At 38.0% G+C, this 16,199-nt stretch overlaps 1 protein-coding gene across 1 annotated transcript in view; it reads right to left on the reverse strand.

Moving 5' to 3' along the window:
* Positions 1 to 16,199, reverse strand: part of GPR158 (G protein-coupled receptor 158) — a 317,648-nt gene that overhangs the window by 6,037 nt on the left and 295,412 nt on the right. Inside the window, exons 8-9 of the mRNA XM_032623641.1 lie at positions 6,281 to 6,419; positions 754 to 859 (exon numbers count right to left, since the gene is read on the reverse strand). Coding sequence (XP_032479532.1) covers positions 754 to 859; positions 6,281 to 6,419 — 245 coding nt within the window. The remainder of the gene's footprint in view (positions 1 to 753; positions 860 to 6,280; positions 6,420 to 16,199) is intronic.

Raw genomic sequence — 16,199 nt, forward strand, 5'->3', positions numbered from 1 at the left:
ATTTTGTCTTTCTACATGTAAAAGAGGAAAATAATGATAATTTGTGTAGTATCTTTTTTCCAAAACTCAGGTATCGTTTTGTTTTATTCCAAGCAGCCTCACTGCTATCATGTCATAGATGAGGAAACAGACTCAGAGAGATGAAAAGTCTTGCCTAACGTTACATTACACAGCTAACTTGGGGTGGGGTATGCGTTCAGAATCCCTGTATTCTGAGTCCTGGCCCGTTTCCCTCCACGTCAGAATGCTGTGTAGATAAGTCTTTGTCAGAATCCATCATTGTTAAGCAAGACTCTTTTTATACAACATTATAATTATTTCTATTTACATAAAAATTCTCTGAATGTTTAAAACACAGTACTTCCCTGAATATGAATCCAAACAAGAGGATTCTTAGACTAGGATAATTCTCTTTATAAACGACCTTGAGGTTACAGCTACAATGAAAGGCCACCTTGAACCCCTAATAATTAAAACATGAATAGATATCAAAGTATTTGGAAAAGGACTAAAACGGATGATGGGTTTTGTACAAACTAAGGCAGTTAAAAATTATGTGAGATGTTTAATAAATCCCCAAAGAAAAGAGACACCTAGATTCCTGAGGAGGGAGTTTTAAAAACATTGTAGCGTGTCAAGCAAATCTTCACACCTCCCTTTGCCTATATTGCCAGGTACTTTTTAAAGGAGAAACAATTCCACGCTCATTTAAAACAACTATCTTGCAAGAGAAAAGTAATGTTGGAGGAATACCTTTGGAATCAAAAGCAACCCAATGGTCACTGTCACAGTCAAATGAGTATGTGCAAAATACAGCATCAACATCCAATCAGACTGAAGTCTTGAGGCAAGAACAAATCTGAAATGAGAATTCACCACATTAGCAACCCAACAAGATCTCTACTTAAAACACTAGGATACTTGGAAACTCTTTTTCTCAATGTATTAGTAAAAGAAAGCAAGCAAGAAAGAAGTCATACTGTTATTTCTATGACATATATTTTCATCACAGAAGAATAAGGGTCTAAGTAACCCTAATTAGATGCATAAGATATGAACCCTTTAGTTCTTAAAATTATCAATAGTAAGAAAGATAACACATACATATATAATGTGCTAAACACTTCCTTGGATTATTATTTTGTAGGTAAGTTGAATGTGCAAAGCAAAAGCAGTGAACACATGTGAATTCAAAAGAAGAGTAGGTTAAAAAATGATTGTTTCAGGCAAATTTAGGTTATAAGACACATCCAAATAACTCTTGATCATAATATTCTTCACTTAAAAATATTAATTAGAACTGAGGGGAAAAAATGGGTAAATATCTGTTTTAGTGAATGATCCCAGAAGTTTAAATGATAAGCAATGTAATGGATAAAATGTATGTACTAATGGTTTGTAATGTGTATCTTTTTAAAATTGTTTCTACAAATTGAAATATAGTTGACATACAAAGTGCATCTTTTAAAATACAAACCTTAGTTTTTATAGAGCATCAAATTATTTTAAAATAATGTAAAATGTAATATTTAAAATCTTATCTTATTGAGGAATTTAAAAACATGTGTTCCAGGACGGCCCTTCAAGTAACATGTATAGGAAAAATTCATTATTAATATCTGATCTGGTAATTTGGGAATGTTTTCACAAATCAGTAGGTACATGTACAAACTAAAACTCATGTGTTAAGGACTCATCTTTATGCAGAAACCAGATATTGCTTTTATTAAGGTCATTTTGCATTCATATTCTTCTTTTAATGTTTTCCCATCTATTGTTTATCCATGAAAGCTAAATATGAGATTTTAGTGCTTTTGGAATTAGAGAATTAGCATTTTGTTTCAATGATATACATCATCAAATTTGAAAAGCTCATATCCTAAGAAAATGCTTATGATATAATCATGAAATAAACATATATGAATCTAAAAAGAGAAGAGACTAATTTTATTTCTGCATTATACCATATTCATGACAAATTTACTAAGTAAATTAATATTATTAATATTTAAAACAAAATTTCCATCAAGGCTATTTCTTCCAAATTTTCACTTCCATCCCTCCCCCCCCCAAAAAAATCAAGCTAAAATGGAAGCTCAGGAGTCATCAAAATGGAGATAGAGTTTTTTCCCCTGTGTCTGGAGATATAAAAAACATAGACTTATACACAGAAGTGCAGAATGGCCATGATACTTCACAGACAACTAAAAGGGATTTTCTGAATTAACATCTTTTCTAGCTCCTTTGTGAGAAAAGTGGCTTCATACCTGCTTTGAATGTGACTGAATATTCACTTTGTTCAGGGACGGGATACTTTTGACTATACAGTCTGTGCTGGGTCAAGTAAGATTTTTTTTTAAGCATTAAAATAGGATCATCTTACTCAATAAAAAGTTACAGTCTCTGAGACACAATACTGAGGCACAGAAGCAGTAGAAAATGTACCCCTGAAAATAATACAATCCCAATCTGCTGGGGCCCCTGCCAGTACTGGAGCAGACAGTTACATCAAAGGAGATGGATTTACAGTCAAAAAGCAGCCTTATGTACTGGGAATTCCTATCTCAAATGCCAACACAGGTGAACTCGAAACTAGCCTGACAATATCTGGAAAAAAGAATGGGTACATATATTTTGAATTAGAACAGTGAATCTTCCAAAAAATAATTTTGAGATATGCTAACATCGATTGTCCTTAATCAGCTTTTAATTACTGCCAGATTTTTTTAGGTTGCAGTTTTGATTAGAAATACCTTAAGAACAACTGGGTTTTGAAATAGTATTAAAGCTTCATTTTAAAAAATAGTATTTCAACTTAAAAAATCGGTCCAAAAATCAGGCGCATCGAAATATTTGAACATTGAGGCTAAGAATAAAGGCAAACTTTTTAAAAGCCTTGCACTTTCCCAAAGGTTTGCTTTATGCTTAGTACTAAAAATAAGTAAAGGGTTAGAACAGACTGAGAGAAATGCCTTCTCATCATTTATCCTTCTAGACTTAACCCTTTTAGGTTATTTTTGTTCAGTCTGACAATTTGGTAAGAAAGAAGGTAAATCTGTACATAATATGTAGTCATAGTTTTAAATTTATATATGTGTATGTATAAATATGAATACATACATATATGTATACATAATTTTATATTTTAAGCAGACAAGAAGAACATATATATCCTATTGATAGAGAATATCTTTGCTAATGTTGGATGCCTTATTTAATATTATTTCATTCTAGGAAAAAACTGCCAAGATGGATCCAGCTGATTTAAATTTTTATGTTATTGCTTTTTATCCTTGAACTTTATTAATGCTGGAACCACAGCATATATGAACTCAGTCCACATGTAAATAAGAAATTGTGCATACTTGATTTCTTTAATTATCACTGCGTTTTACTTGCTCCTGGCTCTTGATTTCTTTAATTATCACTGCGTTTTACTTGCTCCTGGCTCATCCCCCTAAAATCAGTGTTCGGTAGATTTAATGTGTTAAACTATAATTCCATCACTGGTCCCTTATGGCCATACAAATTAAACATTCAAGAGAGTAGCTACGATTCTTTGAAGCCAATGTGCCACCATCTAATCGAGGCTGGTCTATGTAGAAAGGTAAGTCAAATTTGGAACTTGAAATGCAGAGCTTCCCATTCAGGTTTGCTTAGCCTTGCCTAAGAAGATACCAAAAGATACCAAGGCTAGTCCCTCTGCTACCATTTGAAGTCCTCCCTGTTCAAAACTGATAGGGGATTAAAGAGTTGTCTGGAAGAAGAGTATGCTATGTCTGCTCAATACCAAACCTACTAGGTTCACCATGAACCATTCAATCAGAGCTTGCATCTACGTGAACCCAGCTCATGGTTTATATGATTCTTCTGGCTGGGTTGTTTGGGACTCTGTAGGAAAGACCTAAGCAAAGTAAGAAAGCTATTTTCAACAAGTATTTAACATATTTCCTATCACCCTCGTTCAGTGATAAAACAGTGTTTTCTGAAGCGTGGCTGCTGTTATCAGATGTAAGGGTTGGGGGGATTCCATGGTCGGTTACATTTGGAAAATATTGGTTAAACAAAGTTAAACAGGTATCTGTACAGCAGGACTTCTTGGTATGCTAGCTTCACTGTGACATTCCTAGAAGGGAGCTATCAAATGTGATGTGTCATAAATACACATGCATATAAAAACATCTAACAGTGATTTACTAATATGTTAATAGTGCTTATCTTTGGGTGGTTGGATTAGGGAGTTTATTTTCTCTTTATCACTTTATGATTTTTTTTGAAATAACCATCTATTGCCTTACTATTAAGAATTTTTTTAAAGTTCATTTAAAAATCATTTACCTTGCCTACTTCTGAAAGGACTTGGGCCAGCTGAGAGTTGAAAATCTATTGAAAAAACACAGTAATGATGGAAATTGAACAGAGTAAAATTGAACAGGTTGAAAAGATATAGATCAATTTTGGCAACTGTGTTGAACAGATTTAATTTCTTGGGCAATTAATTTGGTTCTAAGAAACATAACAGTTAATTTTAGGGCACAAGTGGGAAACTCTGCATGACAGTTACATTCTGACAGTAGAAGACATTTAAACTCATCTGTGATAAGCCATTTTTTTCAATTTTTATTTTTTACTGAATATGGCTGATTTACATAGCCACTGTTTTATTTATTTATTTATTGGCTGCGCTGTGCAGCACGTGGGATCTTAGTTCCTTGACCAGGGGTCGAATCCCGGGCCCCCTACATTGGGAGCGTGGAGTCTTAACCACTGGACAACCAGGGAAGTCCATGTGATAAGCCTTCTTACATGCTTATAACTCTCTAGTTGGTTTGTTAATATAACATTTAACTTATCAATGGTTCTAGATAAGCATGTTTGTTAGATCTTGAAACATATGTGTTTGATGTTCTGAAAACAAACAACGAAAATGATGCAGCTTTTTTGGGGAGAGGGGTTGGAAGAAATGTGAAGGCTCTGGAGCTCTGGCACCATGACAAAGTGCCCTCTGGTGCTCACGGCATTTTAGACCAGGGCATCCTCACTCATATCGTTGAGCTCTAGTCTGAGTGGAACTACAGAAAGCATCCTTTTCTTTGCTTATTTATGATTTCATATTCTGCATCTCATCTTTCCTCCCTCTTCTACTCTTTCTCTCTTTTCTCTCTCTTGAGAGAGGGCAAGACACAGCAAGGGGGCAAATTCCCTTGATTCCTGGCCGTCTCTGATGGAATTTCCAGGGTTGTCAGATCATAAATACCTCTTTCTCTTACTTTAAGAGTTTAAAAAGTGTAGATTATGCCTGAGCCCCAACTGCTCTTTGGCATCATCTATTCCTAGAAGTGCAAGATGCCATTTTATGATTATTGACTAAAGTGAGAGGTGATAAACATCCTGCAAAACTTCCGCAGATCCACACCTTTCCACCCTATTATTCATCTCTATCTTTCCACTGCGGGCCAAGACTAATATTCAAAATTTCTAATTACATTCTTAAGTGTGTCCTAACTTTTAATATATGTCGAGCAATTAAATGACATCTTTTTGTTGCTTTTCAGGCTATAGGATTCCTTTTTGGTTGTTGTTTGGTTGTTGTTCTTGTTGAGGTAAGTCAAACATATTTCATTTTGTTCACTTATCATAAGCCACTTTTTTCCTCCTTTGTACTCATTGGTTATGGAGATACATGGAATAATAAGAAACGGAGGGCCAGGCCATATTTTCTTACCACAGAAAGTCATCACTACAGTGCAATGGTGAAAGAACCCCACTGCACACAAAAATCCAGTCATCAACTTGGAGTGGTTTTTTGGTTCTGAATTCAACAGATTTCACATACATAAGTTATCTGAGTGTTAAAGTTTTGAAAGTATAAACCAGCATAATAAACATGAATGAAAACATAGACAATTTACCTGTATCTATTTTATAATGTATGCATGTATTGCTTTATATCTTCAGAACAAACAGTATTATGTATCATAAACAATATACCTAATGACATCCCCATAAGTGGTTTAACACAATACAATAACATTGAGTTACCCTTCCAAATAAATGAAGGCGATAAACAACTCATCAGAAGGAACTAAGAACAGCAGAGTTTAAAAAAAAAACAAAACGATTCATCTGCCATTTCTGTGACAAAGAAATTAGTCAACTTATAAAACACTATCCTTCCTACATCTTTCCATTGTGTATCTTATCCAATTTTGCTATTAAATTAAACTGCAACACATCAGAAAAATAAAACAGTTGTTGAGTGGCTCTGCAGATCACTTGCCTAATTGTATGGAATATAGCGGAGATAATGAGCTCATTGTGAACTGCAACAGCCATATAGCGCGGCTCGTGAAAAGCTGATGGGACCGTTCGCACCGCGTAGCAGAGATAAACACCCCATAGGAGGAATAAAAATTCAGCTGTGAGAAGAACAAACAAACAATTCTCTGTTAGTTTTACAGGTGAAGAAGGAAGTAAAATTTAAGCTCTTTAGCATGCATTTTGTGTCTAGGATAGAAACACATAGAAATAGATGCAGACAAAATGTTCATATATGAATACTTATGCCATGTACTTATTTAAAATTTTTATTCAGTGTATAGAGGATTTTTTCACAGGTACACTTTGTGTTTTTTTTAATTAAAATAATTTTTAAATAGTGTTTGGCATCTCAGATTTTGTGTGTGTGTGTGTGTGTGTGTGTGTGTGTGTGTGTGTGCGTGTGCGCTAATACCTGGCCTTTTCCTAAAACAATTGTAAAATAATTTTCCACATTCCCAACCTAAGTTTAAGCTGTTCATAGAGCATCTGGGTCACAATAAAGCCCTCAAGGCAACAAAAGTTTATAATGTGTTTACATGCAACTCCTAGAAATTTAAATTCTTACTGCATTGAGTCTGGTTCAATACATAAAGACCTCCATTGCCAGAAATGTGAGAAAATAGGCTGCTAAACATTCAGTGGCATAGTTTATAATTGAACCATTATTTCTTCACACATGACAGACATCACATCTTTGGAGGGTATATGCTAAAGGCTTAGTGAAATTCACAATTACCTCGTTTGCTTGCTCAAGCCAGAAGAGACAAGCGTAGTGTAGCAGTTAAGGATAGGGCTTCAGAGTCACACTAGACCTGATGGGGAATTCTAGCTGGATCCCTAATTAACTTTGCATAATCTGAGGCAATTTAACCTCTCTGGTCACAGTCTCCTTACCTGGAAAATGAGGATAATAAAAGTACGTATTTCATGGGATTATTTGCTAATGAAATCGAATCATGGCTATAACGCACTTAAGAGTTTCTGACAGAGTAGATGTCAGATAAATAAATAAATAAAAACAGATGTTAAGGGCTTCCCTGGTGGCGCAGTGGTTGAGAGTCCGCCTGCCGATGCAGGGGACACGGGTTCGTGCCCCGGTCCGGGAAGATCCCACATGCCGCGGAGCGGCTGGGCCCGTGAGCCATGGCCGCTGAGCCTGCGCGTCCGGAGCCTGTGCTCCACAACGGGAGAGGCCACAACAGTGACAGGCCCACGTACAGAAAAAAAAAAAAAAAAAAAAAAAACAGATGTTAAATAATTGGTTCTTATTGTTAAACATCTCCTTAGACTTTTTTTTTTTCAAACTGAATGTTGTTATTTTAATTCATTCTGAGCAGTAACTGTCACCATCCATTTTTTTTTTTTTTTAAATATTTATTTATTTGTTTGTTTGTTTATTTATGGCTGTGTTGGGTCTTCTTTTCTGTGTAAGGGCTTTCTCTAGTTGCGGCAAGCGGGGGCCACTCTTAATCACAGTGCGCGGGCCTCTCACTATCGCGGCCTCCCTTATTGGGAGCACAGGCTCCAGACACGCAGGCTCAGTAGTTGTGGCTCACGGGCCCAGTTGCTCCACGGCATGTGGGATCTTCCCAGACCAGGGCTCGAACCCGTGTCCCCTGCATCGGCAGGCGGACTCTCAACCACTGCGCTACCAGGGAAGCCCCTACCATCCATTTTATCTGTCTTAGTGACATGACCTCATGGGAAGATGATATCTAATTAACAAAAAGAAAGCTCTAATCTGGAGAAAACATTTCACCAAATGCATTACCTAGGGGTAACCAACTTCTATACTGAAACACTGATTTCCAGTCCCATATGCCCAGGTGTTTTACCTGCCAAAGTTTCAGCATATTTCTACCATATTTAAACAATAAGCAGTGCCCTACTCATTGAAAATCCCTTAAGTAAACACATCTGTCAAGAGTTACTCTAAAACCCTGATGTGGTCAGAAGTTAAAGGGAAAATGAACCTCACTCAAAGGTCTCCATGAGATTAGAGTGGAGGTCCCAATTATTCTGTAGGTTGGCCACTGGCCATGTCTGTGAATGTTCTTTCCAGCCGCGCTCTACTGGGTCAGGAAATACTGACGTGTTCGTGTATACTTTTCTTTCCTAAGGCTTGTACTTTTGTCCATACTACTACTATTGCCTCTTCACTCAGGTTTGAAATCTCAGTGCCACCTTTCACTGACACATTTCTACCCTGAGTTACTTTTCATGTGTATCACTTCTCTCAATGTCCACAATTATAATCCTTGCCCAGGCTCCTACCAGTTTACTCCTTATTTGTTACAATTATTTATCAACTGTCCCATCTAAACCTGGGTTCACCCTTTATTAATTCATTCTTCATAACAGTGACAAGCTCATTTTTCTGAAGCTCCACTTTGATCATATCAGGATTTGTCCAAATCTCTGCCACTCCATTTGGGTTAACTGATTCGTATTTCCATTAGAAGATTCACTCACACCCACTTAGGACCCTGAAATAATTCCTGCTCCCAAAGGAAGACTACAGGGGTTCCTGCTAGGACAGACATATCTCAAGTTTCAAGACTTTGATGACTTTCTTGCAAGGAAGTTTCAAGACTTTCTTGCCACCCAGGCTTCCTGTTAGCTGTCCCATTGCTTGGCCTTATTCTTTTGTGCCTGTATATTTCTTAGACTCTGACTTCTTGCCTAGTCTCTGGCCCTCACGTTAGCCTTTTGTGAGGAGCTGCATGCATCTTCATTGAGAAATCTTCAGTAGCTCACTACTGTTTTACTCCTTGCCCTCTATGACCTCATGTTATGCATCCAACACAGTCTCCCAAAGCTCCCCATCACGAACTCTGAGCTGACCCAGGAAGACTCACCGTCCTCTGAACACTCCAAAGATTCTTCTTGCTTCTGAGTCTTTGTTCATGCTATTGCTCACATACGACATCTCCTCTCACCCACATTTCTAAACATTAACCAATTTTTCAATGTCTGATTCAGGTCCCACCTCCATCACAAGGCCACCTGAAATGATTCTAACTTGCACTGAAGTTTCCTTCCTCTAATCTCTTACAATTTTTAACTATGTATACTACACAATGCAGAGACTAATAATGCCACACAATATCTAATTGGGAGAAAATTGTTCATGGAGTCTTGAGCCCCGACTGTGATGATCTTCTTCAGGGCAAGAATTGAGTCTTTCATTTATTTTTTCTGTCTTTGCCCACATAGATGATAGCAACAGTACTGATCACACATGGATAAGATTTAATAAATATTTGTTGAATTGAATGAATATAAATGATATCAGTTTCACATCATTAGAGATGTAGGCTTTCTGTTACCTTACCACTCCATCTAACACTGATGGATGTCTAGATCAATCTAACATCTATACACATGATCTGAAGATCATACTGGCATTATGCCTAATAGGGGCAATTGCTACTTACTGACAGACCGCTAGGTGTGTGGTACTGTGCTTGGCACACAAGAATGATGAATGCAAAAATATTATTTTTTTAACATCTTTATTGGAGTATAATTGCTTTACCATGGTGTGTTAGTTTCTGCTTTATAACAAAGTGAATCAGCTACATATACATATATCCCTATATCTCCTCCCTCTTGTGTCTCCCTCCCACCCTCCCTATCCCACCCCTCTAGGTGGTCACAGAGCACCGAGCTGATCTCCCCGTGCTATGCGGCTGCTTCCCACTAGCTATCTGTTTTACATTTGGTAGTGTATACATGTCCATGCCACTCTCTCACTTTGTCCCAGCTTACCCTTCCCCCTCCCCATGTCCTCAAGTCCATTCTCTACATCTGCGTCTTTATTCCTGCCCTGCCCCTAGGTTCTTCAGAACCAAAATATATTATTAAACAATGCTAGTACAAAAATATACTGTAAGTGAAGGATTCACATGTAGCTGAATTATGAAAACACTATCCCCTGCCACCTATTGCAGTGTTTTCATATAACGTTATACTGAAGATTTTTTTTAAAGAAAAGTAGTTATCAGGTGAATTAGTGTGCTACAATGGAGAACTGCCTCTAAAAATATAAGACAAAATAAGATTCCTCCTAACAGCTAAGCTGAACATTAAAATCACTTCATAAGCAATATCAAACAATATGCTCTGGCTGAAAAAAATATAATTAACTTCAGACTAACACTGCAATTAGTAAAGAAAATATGCAGATGTTACCAAATTTTGCAGTGTTATCACATGGGAGTTGAAATATGTGCTGTGCTTCTGCTTTAAAAAATAATTTCTGGTGGTAAATGATTTTGATGGGAGGCATGGGTACAGTTAAAAAGGAAATTGCATTCATATTCAAAGATTCAAATAGGGCTTTCAGAAAACTGAGGTATTCTATTTTTAATCTATAAGGAATGACACTTAGTCAAAAGTTAACTACCATAGCTTTTAAAAAATTAATATGCCATAATGAAAGTAATTTCAAGTTATCTTTCCAAAGGCCTGGGTCAGGCAAAGAAGTGAGAATTACTATCAGTTCTTTGCCACTGAAGATGTCCCAGATCCGTTATCTTAGAACACCCACAGGGGCTGAGAGAAAGACAACATCAAAGTACAAATGTCTCTCAAGCTGTGATCCTCTGCTTTGCCATGTTGCAAAGGCATTTTGTATTTAATAACATTTTATGCCTCTTAGCCTGTTTAAAAATTAGTTTACATGGCACAAATAAATACATACAAGAAGCATTTAGGTTTCATTTTCCAAGCGTGTCTTTTAATTTCGTCTTCTGTTTTTCTCTAAATCCTATCCACTTAGAAAATTTATGGTCAAAGTAAACTTACTCTGTTTTTATTCTAATAGTATGGTGGGCTGCATAGAAGTTATGGTTAAGTACTAAGTCAACGAACTTCAATAATGCTTGAGAACAGCTCAAATTCTATCATTCCAGGGTTTGACTTCAAACAGAAGCCTTGATACTCTAGAGGCTTTCTGCCTTTTCTTTGGTTAAAATAAAGACAGTTATGAGAGGTACAATGATGAAAACCATGAGAATGATACTCCTGGTAGAATCTTAAAGGGTGAAGTGACTTTGTGAGACCACGTGGTCTGCGGGTACATTTTTCAGTGTGTGGATGTGGCCGTGAAAGTGCTGCTTGGTGAGCTGCAGTTATCCTGGTTGTGGTGAAGTCAGTTTGTTCACCTGAGAAGCATGGAGAAGATGGATGTTGCAATGTATTTCACAACTAGGACACCGGGGACCAGAATGTCTGTTCCCTTCTCAGCTCCTGGGAGCAGCAAATCACAGGGATGGGCAGAGCTGGGCCGGGATACGCCCATGGAGAAGCTAGCTCCATCCCTGCTGACTCATAGTGAAGACAGCAGAACAGGGACTGGATCCCAGGTCTCCTGGCTCCTGACCAGGGTTCCCTAAATTACATCCTTTGACTGAGACTTTCTTTTGCTTTATTACTAACAGAAGTGGACAAAATCCTTGGAAGTATTTTTACCCTACTGAAGAAAATAAACATTTTTCCAAGCATCAATTGTTTGTGTTTTAAACAACTAATATACTAATTAGAATTAGCCAGTGGTAGTTAAAAGAATTCTACTCAAAAGTACTTTTTGTCCCTTATTTCGTCTGACTTCATAGCTAACATCTGTTGAATGTGCCAGGTGCTCTGCTTAATGCATTTTGTACATTATCTACATTTGGTTCCTTTAAAAATGACTGGGGATGAATTCGGGGGAAGACGGCAGAAGAGTAAGACGCGGAGGTCACCTTCCTCCCCACAAATACATCAGAAATACATCTACACGTGGAACAACTCCTACAGAACACCTACTGAACGCTGGCAGAAGACCTCAGACCTCCCAAAAGGCAAGAAAGTCCCCACGTACCTGGGTAGGGCAAAAGAAAACAGAATAAACAGAGACAAAAGGATAGGGATGGGACCTGCACCAGTGGGAGGTGTGAGGGGTGAAGGAGAAAAAGTGTCCACACGCTAGGAAGCCCCTTCGCGGGCAGAGACTGCGGGTGGCGGAGGGGGGAAGCTTCGGAGCCGCGGAGGAGAGCACCCCAAAGTTAGCAGAAGGAAAGAAATCATAAGGAACAGGTCAGAAATAAATGAAAAAGAAATGAAGGAAATGATAGCAAAGATCAATAAAACTAAAAGCTGGTTCTTTAAGAAGATAAACAAAATTGATAAACCATCAGCCAGACTCATCAAGAAAAAATGGGAGGGGACTTCTTTGGTGGCGCAGCGGTTAAGAATCTGCCTGCCAATGCAGGGGACACAGGTTCGAGCCCTGGTTCGGGAAGATCCCACATGCCGCGGCGCAACTAAGCCCGTGCGCCACAACTACTGAGCCTGTGATCTGGAGCTCGCGAGGCACAATTACTGAGCCCATGTGCCACAACTACTGATGCCTGCACGCCTAGAGCCCGTGCTCTGCAACAAGAGAAGCCACCGCAGTGAGAAGCCTATGCACCACAGCGAAGAGTAGCCCCCACTAGCTGCAACTAGAGAAAGCCCACACGCAGCAACAAAGACCCAACGCAGCCCTAAATAAATAAATAAATAAAAATAAATTAATTAAAAAAAAAAAGACAAAACCTTAAAAAAAAAAAAAGAAAAAATGGGAGAAGACTCAAATCAATAGAATTAGAAATGAAAAAGGGAAGTAACAACTGACATTGCAGAAATACAAAAGATCATGAGAGATTACTACAAGCAACTCTATGCCAATAAAATGGACAACCTGGAAGAAATGGACAAATTCTTAGAAATGCACAACCTGCCAAGACTGAATCAGGAAGAAATAGAAAATATGAACAGACCAATCACAAGCACTGAAATTGAAACTGTGATTAAAAATCTTCCAACAAACAAAAGCCAGGACCAGATGGCTTCACCGTCGAATTCTATCAAACATTTAGAGAAGAGCTCACACCTATCCTTCCCAAACTCTTCCAAAATACAGCAGAGGGAGGAACACTCCCAAACTCATTCTACGAGGCCACCATCACCGTGATACCAAAACCAGACAAGGATGTCACAAAGAAAGAAAACTACAGGCCAATATCACTGATGAACACAGATGCAAAAATCCTCAAGAAAATACTAGCAAACAGAATCCAACAGCACATTAAGAGGATCATACACCATGATCAAGTGGGGTTTATTCCAGGAGTGCAAGGATTCTTCAATATACACAAATCAATCAATGTGATACACCATATTAACAAACTGAAGGAGAAAAACCATATGGGCATCTCAATAGATGCAGACAAAGCTTTTGACAAAATTCAACACCCATGTATGATAAAAGCCCTCCAGAAAGTAGGCATAGAGGGAACTTTCCTCAACATAATAAAGGCCATATACAACAAACCCACAGCCAACATTGTCCTCAATGGTGAAAAACTGAAAGCATTTCCTCTAAGATCAGGAACAAGACAAGGTTGCCCACTCTCACCACTCTTATTCAACATAGTTTTGGAAGTTTTAGCCACAGCAATCAGAGAAGAAAAGGAAATAAAAGGAATCCACATCAGAAAAGAATAAGTAAAGCTGTCACTGTTTGCAGATGACATGATACTATACATAGAGAATCCTAAAGATGCTACCAGAAAACTACTAGAGATAATCAATGAATTTGGTAAAGTAGCAGGATACAAAATTAATGCACAGAAATCTCTGGCATTCCTATACACTAATGATGAAAAATCTGAAAGTGAAATCAAGAAAACAGTCCCATTTACCACTGCAACCAAAAGAATAAAATATCTAGGAATAAACCTACCTAAGGAGACAAAAGACCTGCATGCAGAAAACTATAAGACACTGATGAAAGAAATTAAGGATGATACAAATAGATGGAGAGATATACCATGTTCTTGGATTGGAAGAATCAACATTGTGAAAATGACTTTACTACCCAAAGCAATCTACAGATTCAATGCAATCCCTATCAAACTACCACTGGCATTTTTCACAGAACTAGAACAAAAAAATTTCACAATGTGTTTGGAAACACAAAAGACCCTGAATAGGCAAAGCAATCTTGAGAACAAAAAATGGAGCTGGAGGAATCAGGCTCCCTGACTTCAGACTATACTACAAAGCTACAGTAATCAAGACAGTATGGTACTGGCACAAAAACAGAAAGATAGATCAATGGAACAGGATAGAAAGCCCAGAGATAAACCCACGCACATATGGTCACCTTATCTTTGATAAAGGAGGCAAGAATGTACAGTGGAGAAAGGACAGATTCTTCAATAAGTGGTGCTGGGAAAACTGGACAGGTACATGAAAAGTATGAGATTAGAACACTCCCTAACACCATACACAAAAATAAGCTCAAAATGGATTAAAGACCTAAATGTAAGGCCAGAAACTCTCAAACTCTTAGAGGAAAACATAGGCAGAACACTCTATGACATAAATCACAGCAAGATCCTTTTTGACTCACCTCCTACAGAAATGGAAATAAAAACAAAAATAAACAAATGGGACCTAATGAAACTTCAAAGTTTTTACAAAGCAAAGGAAACCATAAACAAGACCAAAAGACAACCCTCAGAATGGGAGAAAATATTTGCAAATGAAGCAACTGACAAAGGATTAATCTCCAAAATTTACAAGCAGCTCATGCAGCTCAATAACAAAAAAACAAACAACCCAATCCAAAAATGGGCAGAAGACCTAAATAGACATTTCTCCACAGAAGATACACAGAGTGCCAACAAACACATGAAAGAATGCTCAACATCATTAATCATTAGAGGAATGCAAGTCAAAACTACAATGAGATAGCATCTGACACCAGTCAGGATGGCCATCATCAAAAAATCTAGAAACAGTAAATGCTGGAGAGGGTGTGGACAAAAGGGAACCCTCTTGCACTCCTGGTGGGAATGTGAATTGGTACAGCCACTATGGAGAACAGTATGGAGGTTCCTTGAAAAACTACAAATAGAACTACCATATGACCCAGCAATCCCACTACTGGGCATATACCCTGAGAAAATCATAATTCAAAAAGAGTCATGTACCACAATGTTCCTTGCAGCTCTATTTACAATAGCCCGGAGATGGAAACAACCTAAGTGTCCATCATCAGATGAATGGATAAAGAAGATGTGGCACATATATACAATGGACTATTACTCAGCCATAAAAAGAAACGAAACTGAGTTATTTGTAGTGAGGTGGATGGACCTAGAGTCTGTCATACAGAGTGAAGTAAGTCAGAAAGAGAAAGACAAATACCGTATGCTAACACATATATATGGAATCTAAGGGAAAAAATTGTCATGAAGAACCTAGGGGTAAGACAGGAATAAAGACACAGACCTACTAGAGAATGGACTTGAGGATATGGGGAGGGGCAAGGGTAAGCTGTGACAAAGTGAGAGAGTGGCATGGACATATATACCGTACCAAACATAAAACAGATAGCTAGTGGGAAGCAGCCGCATAGCACAGGGAGATCAACTCGGTGCTCTGTGACCACCTAGAGGGGTGGGATAGGGAGGGTGGGAGGGAGACACAAGAGGGAGGTGATATGGGTATATATGTATATGTATAACTGATTCACTTTGTTATAAAGCAGAAACTAACACACCATTGTAAAGCAATTCTACTCAAATAAAGATGCAAAAAAATTTTTTAAATGACTGGGGCAGAGTTCTGAATGCTGAAATTTCAAGTTTGGGTCAGAGACACTGTGTGCCGATACTAAAGAACACTTGTTAATCAAACAAACTTTAAAGTTCATACAGCAACCTAACTGTCCTATCCTCTTCCCCACTCACTGCCGGGAGCTCTAGGCAGAACTGCCCTGAGTACATTTGCAGGTTGGGTTTTCTTTACTGCTCCCTTTCACAGAGCTCTAGACGTGGGGT

This window comes from Phocoena sinus, chromosome 2 (genome assembly GCF_008692025.1).
Source record: "Phocoena sinus isolate mPhoSin1 chromosome 2, mPhoSin1.pri, whole genome shotgun sequence".
Classification (NCBI taxonomy): domain Eukaryota; kingdom Metazoa; phylum Chordata; class Mammalia; order Artiodactyla; family Phocoenidae; genus Phocoena; species Phocoena sinus.